The 11,504-nt window shown below is 38.9% G+C and overlaps 2 protein-coding genes across 2 annotated transcripts; both read right to left on the bottom strand.

Moving 5' to 3' along the window:
• Positions 1-300: 300 nt before the first annotated feature.
• Positions 301-1,656, bottom strand: LOC135671786 (glutathione S-transferase F10-like). Its single transcript, XM_065179989.1, has 3 exons — positions 1,199-1,656; positions 1,068-1,116; positions 301-980 (listed from the first exon to the last, which is right to left on the bottom strand). Exons 1-3 carry the CDS (start codon positions 1,346-1,348, stop codon positions 514-516), a joined length of 666 nt encoding a protein of 221 aa, XP_065036061.1. The 5' UTR covers positions 1,349-1,656; the 3' UTR covers positions 301-513.
• A 128-nt stretch (positions 1,657-1,784) lies between these two features.
• LOC135671785 (ankyrin repeat domain-containing protein, chloroplastic-like) lies at positions 1,785-9,085 on the bottom strand. The gene is made up of 8 exons (XM_065179988.1): positions 8,288-9,085; positions 6,837-6,913; positions 5,064-5,162; positions 4,760-4,858; positions 2,869-2,967; positions 2,687-2,785; positions 2,222-2,396; positions 1,785-2,125 (listed from the first exon to the last, which is right to left on the bottom strand). The coding sequence occupies exons 1-7, from the start codon at positions 9,045-9,047 to the stop codon at positions 2,289-2,291; spliced, it is 1,341 nt and encodes a 446-aa protein (XP_065036060.1). The 5' UTR covers positions 9,048-9,085; the 3' UTR covers positions 1,785-2,125; positions 2,222-2,288.
• Between the last annotated feature and the right edge of the window lie 2,419 nt (positions 9,086-11,504).

Genomic DNA, 11,504 nt, shown 5'->3' with positions numbered 1-11,504 from the left:
ATATATATATATATATATATAAGCCAATCCTTAATATATATTTTCGTATTAGTATTCATCCAATAAACTTATTTTACTCACTAATATTAAAAATCTAAATACCTAAATGTCTCTTACCATTTCCATTGGTTATATATACATATATATTTATATGTAAAAATTTATCCCATATTCTAAAGATATCATCAATTATCTGATGTGGGAGTGTCTTTTTTTATTAGGATATGTTCCATAACACAGCAAGAGTCGATCACTCTTGAATTACCAAAATCATGTAATTTCCTCACGTACTTGTCATGTTGCAAGGATGATTTAACCCTAAATTTGTTGATGCTATCATCAAACTAGATTGGAAGTGCAGAACATTTGGATACGGAACTTATTCAGCCTAAACTAGCCTCGGTAGCAAGACAAACTCCTCCAACAAGCACACGGCGAGGAAGCGCTTGGCTGAACAAAGCAACATGGTAGGCAAAGATACAAAGGAGCAAACCCTGAAGACGACCCATGAACTTAGACAATGTGGGGGGGCTCCTGCTGCATCCGCACCACCCTCTTCCAGGACGGGCGGCTCGATATCGCCTCCCACCACCTGTACACCTTCTTCCTCGACTTAAAGAGGGAGCGGCATTTGTCGTCGGCGACCAGGCGATGGGCGTTGGGAAGGTGGGAGAGGTCGGCGAGCGTGAACTTGTTACCGGCCAGAAAATCCGTCTCGTCCAGTCTCCGCTCGTAGATGTCGAGCACCTTGCCCAGCTTCTTCATGCTCTGTTCGACCACCTCCCAGTCCTGGTCGAGGCGCAGCAGCGGCGCGAAGGCCAGGTTGAAGACGAGCGCGGAGCTCGGCGGGTCGAAGTTCTGGGCCTCGGTTTGCAGCCACTGTTCGATCGATGCCCTCTCCAGCGTCCCGGAGCCGAGGAGGTCTCTGTTGCCTTGGTCCGCGTACTTGTCCGCCAGGTGCCGGCATATCTCCCTCGAATCTGCAACCAGAACGAGCATCATATAGCAACAAGAACTGAAGCTCCAATCAATGGTGCAACTGCATCGAGTTTGTGGCCTTTTCTCACCGACGAGGGTCAGCTTTCCGTCTTCAAAAGTTAGAGCTTGTCCAAAGGGCTGCAACGTGGAGTTACGTTCGTAAGAACCACATGAGGACAACATTAGAATTGGAACGGGAAGTGCCGCAGAGCGTCATTGCCTGTAGCTTGAGGTACTCGGGGAGTCTTCTTTGGCCCTTGTAGTTGTCGACGCGAATGAGCTGGAACTCGATCTCCTTCTCAAAGAGGCATGTCAGCACCCTCGCCACCTCTGCCGACGTCGGGGAGCCGAAAACCTTCACGCTCGCCATGTTTAGCGGATGAGACTGATGTTGCACTCGGTAGCAGTGTCGTCGCTTCTTAGTGCGTGGAAGAGAGACTCTGTAACAGCAGACTTAAAATAAGCAAGGAGGGAGGATAGAATAATCAGTTCCTTCACGAGAAGAAAATATAAAGGAAAAGGAAAAAGATTTAAAGGAAAAGAGAAAGGGAAAAGGCAAAGGTTTAGCGTGTTGTTAGAGCTACATAGAATGTTTCAGGAAAGGCGGTCGGGTCCGTTGGATATGAATCAGATGGCAACCAGGCATTGCTTTTCCTGCTCTTGATTAAGCTTCGGCATCAAGCGACGAACATGGTGAAGCTGGCCAACATTTATACGTCACTATTTAGGTTCCGACACAGATACGATGTTCGTTTAAAGGAAAGAACAAGAAACACAAAACAAGGGCTTAAGCTATGCTGCAACAATTGCAAGGAACAAAACTAGAAGCTTTTAGGATGTTCTTAATCTGAAATTAGCCCTTAGCACAAAAGAACCCTATGGTCAAAAATGCAAGGACATTTAAGATTCACGTCCACTACCATATCTACATTATAGTTGCGTTCTAGCTTATTGACCTTACACAAAGCTAGCATGACCTTGTAATTGAAGTGTTGACTTGTTTATATGGATACATAGATTGACCAGGATAGAATTCAGCTACACTCTTCACTTGATTAAGATTAGGCCAAGAGGCAACACTGGCATGAACGGTACCCCCACGGATGAGCGATTGTTAGAACTGAACGTATTGCTGGGCTGCATCTGTCTGCAGTCAGAAAAAACATATTAAGTGTTAAATGGCATAAAGCTTAGATGTTATTATATAAAGGACAAAGAAGAACTAATGAAAGATCAATTATACCTGACAATAGCGTCATCAAGATGGCGACTCGTCGAAGATGGTCTTATGCAGACAAACAGAGGGGAACTCAAGCAGATGTCTTCGACAGGGGAAACTGCTTCAGTAGTTTTATGAGCTCATACGTTCTTGAGTTGTGACCCGAATAAAGACACAGATCTAATGGTGTCAATCCATCCTGATAAAAGGAATCAGTATAAAGTAATGTTAGCACTGGTAAACCAATGAAAGCTAATGGCCAAACATAGATGAATAAGAAATATTATATAAAGGTCAACAATGGCCAATTGGTACCAACTTCATGTCCACTTGCCAAGAAGACGAAATTCCCAAATAATGCACAAAAAAATCCTACTTCAATTTAAGCCAAAAGTCTCTTGCAAAAATATCTCAGAAGGATCTCAGAAGACCACAAATAAATCTCAAATGCATGCTTATTAACAGAAAGCCTTCAGTTTGGAGAATTACATGATTTCTTATGGTCTTGTCCGCTCCTTTAATCAGCAACAACCTGACTATATCTGTTCTTTGTGTTTGCACGGCAAGATGCAACGGAGTCCATCCATCCTGCAAAAATCTTATGATAGTTAATTTTCATCTAGTTAATAGTATAAAAAACTAGCAATTAATTGAAAACAAGACAAACGTACATCATCTGCAAGGTTTATGTCAACACTATATAATAGAAGGATCTTTATGGTCTGACTTGATGCTGTTTGGACAGCATAATGCATTAAGGTAGCCCCATCCTGATGCAAGTGAGAAATATTAACCTCAACAGAATCTACAACATAGAAATCTTAGAACCCTTTAGTCTTCAGATCATAAATGGTCAGAAACATAATATGAATTCAGGAAAGACTGTTGTTTAGTGGAGATGATAAATAAATGGCCGGTGCCTACCTATAAAGATTGTTATTTAGCTTACCCAAACCACACTGAAGAAGGAAATAAAAGCAGTATCAACAGAATGGTTATCAATTTCCATCACTAGATGATCAAATAACATCATGAAGCATTCTTGAATATAACAATTTCATAAACATATATCTAAGTATTATATGAAATTTTTGTCTCGATCATGTAATATTTGGTAAGTGTCAATCAAAAATTTTGAAAAATGCCAAAATTTGTTGGCCTTTTAAAGCAAATAATTAGATTCACTTTGACAAGGGTTTCAAGGATCCACAATGTGTTAACATGACTTCAAAAGTATGTATGACAAACTACATTCATATGGAGTTTTAACAGTCAGTTTTGACGAAACCTGATCAAAAGTGGTTTTTAATTAGTTTGGTTCCTATCTATGATTTTGTGTATATAGGATGATCTGCAGGCTAGTCCCTGCTTGGATAGGTATGTCTAGCGCAGGAGAAGATCCCATGGAATGAAATAGCGTAACACCAGTCATCTAGTTTATACTATTACCACTGACGTCACAAATTAAATGGTCAACTTTCCAAAATGAATATCATATTGACATGTTTGTTGAAAACTTCAATAACAAGTAAATAACAAAATAATGCCATCGAAAAAAGATACTAAGATGCATTATTTGCTTTATAGGGGAACTAAAAACCTAAATTTGTCGTAGGATGGAATTAGCATAACTGATGAATGAGGATATTTTTTAAAGGCAGTTGGGAAACCACAAGAAGATAATCCAAGTGATCTGGTAAGTAGAGTGAGTATTCAATTAATTGATCCCACATGAAAAGCAAAGGAAACATTGTTAAGGAGAAAAAATGTACAAGCACTAGGATCAATGTTCCAGAAGGAAAGCTCATCAATATCTGTGAGCATAAACATTTAACATGAGGACAAGCATATTCAGGTCTTTAGATCTATCAATCTTCAGTGATATATGCAAAATGAAAGTAACAGCACAGATCTGGTGATCCTGCAAAGTACCTTCCCCTCCTCCTCAAGAAGCTAAAAAATGTCAAACATTGGGCAGCAGCAGCTGCATGCTACTTCTCCAATTCTTCAATGGAGAAGGATCAACAAGAATAAGCCAAAAGCAACCTATGGATTGGCCTAGTTTGGCTTTGCATTGGCCATTCATACCAATTTCAAACTGATTACAGCCAAGACCAGCAAATTCCAACCAATTCAGACACAAATCCTCTAGCAGCATGAATGCTGAATTGTGTACACATGGTTGCAGTTGGGTTTAGGCCAAGTCAGATCACATCAGAACTAACAGAACATAGTTAAGAACTAACTGAAACTGTAAAGCACAATGTACCCAATTTGAATATATCATTTGTGAAACCTTACAGTGAGCATTTCCACTTTGTTGACTTTTGCACTATTTTCTAGTATTTTTCTAGAATAAGTGTTTTTTCACCTCAAAAGAAAAAAGTTACATTTGTGATCACTAGATGTTATGACATCAAATAGATAAAATTGTGGTAGCCAAAAAATTAAGAATGAATCTTACAAGTGTATCGGTCAGCAGCAATGAAAAAATGTCACAGCATATACAAGCAAGATAACATAAAATATTATATGCAGCAAATAAGATCTCATAGTGCTTACTTTATCACGAATGAAAGGGTTTGCTGAATTTCTGAGGAGGTAGTTGATAACAGCCTGCTTCTTACAAAGAATTGCTTTGTGTATTGCCGACAAACCATCCTATGAGATATCAAAGAGATTAATAGAATATTCCCTACATCACAGAACCATAATGCACAAAGCTTTCACGAATGTTTGTGCACTAACACAACCTCATTGTTACTATTTAGCAATAACAAGCTTCCCTTGATTGGTTCCAAGTGAATATCCAATAAGTTCATAACAAGACAGAAAAAGATTTCAACAAATGGTGATTTTATCATACCTTATCAACACCATTGATGTCAACATTGTGCTTTAGTAATGTATCCAAAAGAAAGAATTCTCCTGATGCAGCAAGACTGTGTAGAGGGAGCCATTTACTCTGAAAAGAAAAAAATGTAACCATTTTTAAAGAACAATGAAAATAAGAAAAAAGTCACAAACCAGTTGATACCCTATGAAGCAGAAAATACAGAAGCATGATACAATTACATCACAATAACTGCTGCCAAGATCAGAATTCTAGCATAACATACACGGGCTTAAATTGGATCAGATCATTGACTAGTTTCATAAGATTTAACCAATTTCCCCAAAAGCTCAATACTCCAGAAATTTTAGGATCAATGGAAATATGAGTCAAATAAAAATTGGAAAATCAAAAAAATAAGATGCATTCATCTGAAAAGGGATCATTTATTTTAAAAATTAAGATCTGATCCGATTGATGAAATTAGAAAAAACAAATCAGAGGATTGGCTCCAACAAGATGTATGAATAAAAATATACCTAAAGTTACAAAATAGTTAAAACATAAAATATATATACAAAAATAATGTTTTTAAATTGTTTTACAAGAAAAAACTGTAAAATACTTATATTGCGACTATATACGTTGTTTATTAAGACAATATCAATGCACATCATTTATAATATTATGCAAGTTTCAAAACATAATGCTTACTAAATAAAACTTCTTGTTTAATCAAGCAATAAAAGTAGTGAATGGAATTCTTGTAATGTATGTCACCATACAGAATATTTTACAGTAGCCAGTAGTGTTATGTTTTTATAATATATTACTTAGAATTTATCAGTTATTACTTGTTATATTTACATTTCTATTAATCATAAAAAATTAGAAAATTGAATATGCAGATACTAGTGTATCAAAAATAGGTCAAACCAATCCGTACCGTCCAATATTTACCTATCCAACTAATAACTGGTACCTGGATCAAACAATTTCACTTGGTCAATTTGTAATCCTATCAATTTATTTTTTTAACTTTTCAACAATGACAATTGCCTTTTTCTTTTAAATGTACTATATCCCACTTTCTCTCCCCCAATCTTCTCTTGTGCACCACCTGTTGCCTCACTGCCATCATCTGCTGCCTCGGCGCCACCACCCGTTGCCTTGCCACAATCTGCTGCCTCACACTGCCACTTCTTCCTCCACCTCCTCCTCCTCCATCTCTTCATCATCCTGCCCCCTCTTCTCTCACTCTCTGTCTTGATCGATGGCAATTGGTACACCAACATTATATGTATCAATATATCAGTATGTACTAGAACCATACGACTACGCCGAAAACTGTTATCGGTCACAAAATGAAACTTTTATACAATAAAAGAAAAAAAGCTTATAAGTAGAAAGAATACAGTGTACAAATCTTCAAAGATGATTAATTTTAAAAATAAAGAAGACATTTTAAATAAAGATAAAATATTTGCCCTTAAGCAAAACTTGAAGTCAAGAAAATTACATTGATAAATTTTAGAGCAAACATATTAAATTTCTCACATAACTCCAAGTTGAGCACTTTGTTGAGAACATGTAATAAGTTCCACTTGTAACAAGCAAACATATAACCAATATGTGATCAATAAATTCCACTTGTAACAGGCAGACAACAACATTACATGACATGAGATCAATAACTTAATTCAAACAGATAATTCTTAGCATTTTATACAATTCATTTAGAATATGCAAATGAGTAATATTCCATAGATGAATCCAGTACATGTAATTCGAAAATAAACGACTTACTGAAGTTGCTTCTGCCAAATTAGGTATGCGTTTATTTAAGAGAACCTTTTCTTCCAGTGTGAACAGCTTACGCCGACCTGCAAAATTGAGTAAATAATTGCTATATCAAAACCAAGTCTGACATAAAGCATAGTAAGGACCACTACATTGTAATAATTGGGGAAAAAACAACACTAATCCTTACATAGAACCCTTCAAGAAGATTCATCTAAGATCTTGCTATGTAAAACTTAACCATAAATGTAGATATACAAACAGATGATACAAATTGGATTGAAGAAACATACCAGAATTATGAAATAAAAAAGTACTAGGCAATGAACAAGTATTTCAATTTTCAACCATGAAACAAGAAGTTGACTACGGACAAGAAAAATAAAATTGGTATCTGTTTTCATTGACTACCCTAAAGGAACAATTGCAGACAGGTGGTATTGCACTGATGACTGAAGAAAGCTCCAAGTTCAGACCAGGAAAATCATTCCTTTATCCCATTGCTACACTCTAGCAATATTTCCAAGTCATGAAAAGAAATGGGCCAAAGTATTTACTAATAGAACAAACATCAGGACCCAAAAAGGACAATTTGGATGATTATGGTTTGGCTGTTGTGCAATATGTATAATATTACACATATTATATATGTATCTGTATGTATCTGCATTTAATATGTACTTACAAATGCAGATACATATTTTACACATATTATACACATATGTATAATATTACCTCCCACATATTTAATATAAAACATGCCAAAAGTTGCACAAATTTTGCATAACATGTATCAAGATTTTGTAGCTATATGAAGCATATCTTCATGTTGCCATGTAGTCCTGCCCACCCCAGTCTTTGCCTACTCCGCCTAACCAGGACATCAGATGCATCTTCTACTATGTCTTCTCCTTGTTCAACATTCATCAAACCTCACAAGCTTGACAAACTAATTGTCGCTATATCTTACTGTTGAATGGAAAATATACTCTGTCGCCATCACTAATAAGCCCCTTCTTGTTGAGAAGCATACACATATATGACATGGTAAATATTAAGAAAGTTGTAATGAAAGATTCTGTTGAATATTTGTGATCCAAAGAGGTGCTTAGTTGAATTAGTTTTAACACTATATTGAGTTCTATCTGTATCACACATTTCTGCCTCATTAGAAAACGCATGTAATTTTTGGCTTACATGCTCCTTCTAGATAGACAAATGAGAGTAAGAGGCCCAGACTTGCAGGAGAATTATCAGAAGTTACTTTCACTTATCCTTTCCAATATAGCCATTCATGTTCCATTGCTCACAGTTCATCATGCAAAAGTTCATGGCTGCTCAAAACAACTACTAATCTTGCTATAACCAAATGTCTATAGCATCAATAGTAAGAGACAAGGAAAGGGAAAGAATTGATACTAGAACTGATATAGAGAGAGCCCAAATACCAAACTCACCTTGGGGATTCTTGTCATCATCCACATCTCTGGGCACATACTTTCCGCTATTGAAGAATTCTCTGATATCCTCCAAAGTTCCCCCATCCAACCCCAGTCTAGGGTTCCTCGGAGCCACTCTTCCTCCCGGGAGCCCCTTCTGCTCAGGAGGCACCGCCGCCTGCGGAAACTCGCGTGGATCATCGAGGACCACGGGCTTCAGCTGGGAGAGCTTCATCTCTCGGTACGTCCGGTACTCCTCCATGTCCAGCACGGGCGGCTTCTTCCTCCGTTCCATCCGGCTTCCGAACTTCAACTCGTGCGAGATCCTCCGCTTCTCCTTCTTCGTCATGTTGATCTCCTCCACCGCCTCCTTCCACTTATTCGGAACTAAGCTCTCGGTTTCCGCCGTGGAGGCAGCGGCGGCGGGCCTTCTCCGCCCCGGCCTACCGGCCTCCTCGGAGGGGGACGGTGGGTCGAAGGGGTCGCCATCCTCGAAGGCACCATCCTCGAAGACGAGGCAATCGCCGATGACGAGCTCCTCGTCCTGCGGTACCAGGAGTTGTGGGTCTCGCTGCTGATCTCGATCAGGGTTCTGATAAGAATAGGGGAAGGAAGAGGCGGCGGCGGCAGGGGGGAAGGGTTTGAGGGCGGGGAAGGGAGAGCAGAAGGGGAGAGTGATGGGAGGAGAGTGGCAGGAAGAGCGAGGGTAGTGTGAAGGAGAGGTGACGAAGGGGAGTGAGATGCTGAGAGAGAGGAGGTGAGAGCACGGCGGCGGCATTTCGCTTCGGCAGCGCCGACTCAAACGAATTGCGGTAATATTTCTGTTCTAACGTTTATATTGAGGATATTATGTAAATTAAAATATCAACAAACGTTTTATTTACTAATAGTTATTACATAATACCATAATAATATATATTTCTATATACAAATTAGAGCTAAATTTAGAGTGATAAATAATAAAATTATTAAATTTTAAGTGAACATTTATACTTATACTCATTTCAAAATTCACTTATCAGTTATTAAGATTTTAAATTTTCATCTATTAAAATTTCTAAAAAATAATAATTTAAAGGCTCAACCTTTTTTATTAAAAAAATAATCGAGACATCATCTAATGAATTTTTTTATCAAAACCACTTGTCATATGATTTAAATATACTAACTAATTTATCGATAATTAATAATTTGTCGTATGAATTGATTTTCTACATCAAATTGGAGGTTTGTGCATGTATAGCACATGGCAATTAAATTTAAATTGTGATATTAATTATCTCAAGCTCTTTAATAAGAGATCACAAAACATTACTCTTCATGACGTAGCTTACCTCTATTCTGGTATCTGCATCCGTCCTTTCAACCTCGATCTGAAGCAATGCTCAATAGTTCCAATCCCTTTGGAGGGAGAAAGAATATGTTAGGTGATCGGATGCTACTTTCGTACCCTTGGGGAATTGCTTGAGACCATCTCATTGGAGTTGATGACCTTCAAAGTAGCAGCTCTTTCATGTAATCAATGGCGTCTCCAAGGATGGATGTCCTGTCCATCTACCATTGGATGTTGCTATCCAAGCATGCAAAGATCCAAAAAGAAGGAAACAAAGAGCTTAACTGCGATTTCTATCTTGCTTATCCAGCTGGGAACAACAGATCTGAGCATGGAGAGCCTATCAATGGGCCTCTTCCTGCTCCTCTACGCCATCAAGTTCTTGGATGGCAGACCATCCACCTTTCTCATCCGGTTGTTCTTTCTCCCCATACAGGAGCCCGGATTACTGGAGGCTACAGGAACTCTACGCCGCTCGTCATTTAAAACAGGTTCGTAACCTTCGTGAGAGGAGAAAGGGAGAGACCCATGACTCTGCATCCCTGTTGAGGAGTGGGAATCTGATGCTACTGCCGCGGGTCCTCCCGAGAATGGGCAGCAGGCTTCACCGTGGGAGTCATTGTTCAGCTTTGAAGCCAACCATAGCCTTTTTTAGTTCACTGTAATCTGGTGAAACCAAGCTTGGGATCTCCTGTGAGCAATCTAGTCTCCCTCCATCACATAACAGGAGCTCACTCGTTCCCACAGGATAGCTGTCCCATGTCACCCTCCTCAGAGCGAGAAGTTCGTCCAAGAAGCCTTCCTCATCAAGCTCCATCTCTCTCTCTTTCTCTGGTACCGTGAGCTTGCACCGATCTGATGGCTGCATATAAAATCTCAAGAAATCTCTCTGGTACCGAAGCCACACGGCACAAGACTGTAAAGAATCTCTTCTTTCTTTAGTATTTCTATCACTGCATTGCTTGATCACAATGATCCGATATCCTGTTCATCAATTTCTCTAGACTTATGCTCAAGATATTTTATTCCCATGGCCTGAAGGCATTGGCCCCCAGATCTGTCGGGACGAGGTAGGATAAGAAGTTAATTAGCACGAAAGCTAAGATCCTAGTCGTCAACGCCACCTATGAAGTACTGCTGAGGAATAAGTACAAAGTCTATGTTGTCTTTCGGGCCACTGCTCATTGCCTCACTCCTCGGTGCAGTCTTTCTTAGGCTCTGACCCTCTATGCTTAGGTCATGAAAGCTTGCCTGCCATTGTTTATAGAGATCATGTGTTCTTAACTGAGGATTAATGGAATGTCTTTTTCACTCGTCCCCATAAACCTAAAAGAAGAATTGACTCAGAACAATCATTTCGTCAAGACTGGGAATAATATATTGTACACCATCTCATGTGGAAGACTCTGCAGTGGCTCCTTCTGCGTTCGAACTTGACAAGACTTTCTCCGGAAAAGTTGCATCGGTAAAACACATCAAGAACAAAAGCTTCACATGGTAAAGGTTTCCTTTGTAGGACATTTCTCCAAGATTCAAACCATTTAATCTTTGTAAACACAAAAGCTCTGCCGCAGATGGGTCGAGATGATTACTGCAATCGAAGCATTCATGTAAATCTTTATGAAACCAAGGAGTATGAATAAGGAGTATGAAACCAAGGCTCATATGTACATGCTGGTGGTAGATCCATGTCCTGCACAAACTTGAGTATCCAAAGGAAGACCAGCTCTCTACGCCTTTGTGAGAGAAAACTCCTTTTTGATGTTACATCTGTTGCTGCTTCGTGTATCCTATAGATCTCTGCTCGCAGAAAAGGATGCCCGAAGGACAAATTTATATTCTTGAGAGTCGTTTCGTTTTCTAGTTTCATGTCTTTGGAGTTGCCCTCTAGTAATTAAGACC

Source organism: Musa acuminata, chromosome BXJ1-4, assembly GCF_036884655.1.
Source record: "Musa acuminata AAA Group cultivar baxijiao chromosome BXJ1-4, Cavendish_Baxijiao_AAA, whole genome shotgun sequence".
Taxonomy (NCBI): Eukaryota; Viridiplantae; Streptophyta; class Magnoliopsida; order Zingiberales; family Musaceae; genus Musa; species Musa acuminata.
This window is presented reverse-complemented; position numbering and strand designations above follow the sequence as displayed.

Coding starts and splice junctions, on each gene's coding strand:
- LOC135671786 (XM_065179989.1), bottom strand. CDS start 1,348: ATGGCGAGCGTGAAGGTTTTCGGCTCCCCGACGTCGGCAGAGGTGGCG. Junction 1,117..1,198: donor CCGAGTACCTCAAGCTACAG/GCAATGACGCTC, acceptor TCCACGTTGCAG/CCCTTTGGACAAGCTCTAAC. Junction 981..1,067: donor CGGAAAGCTGACCCTCGTCG/GTGAGAAAAGGC, acceptor TTCTGGTTGCAG/ATTCGAGGGAGATATGCCGG.
- LOC135671785 (XM_065179988.1), bottom strand. CDS start 9,047: ATGCCGCCGCCGTGCTCTCACCTCCTCTCTCTCAGCATCTCACTCCCC. Junction 2,968..4,759: donor ACCCTTTCATTCGTGATAAA/GTAAGCACTATG, acceptor CACTTGCATCAG/GATGGGGCTACCTTAATGCA. Junction 2,397..2,686: donor ACAAGACCATAAGAAATCAT/GTAATTCTCCAA, acceptor TCCTTTTATCAG/GATGGATTGACACCATTAGA.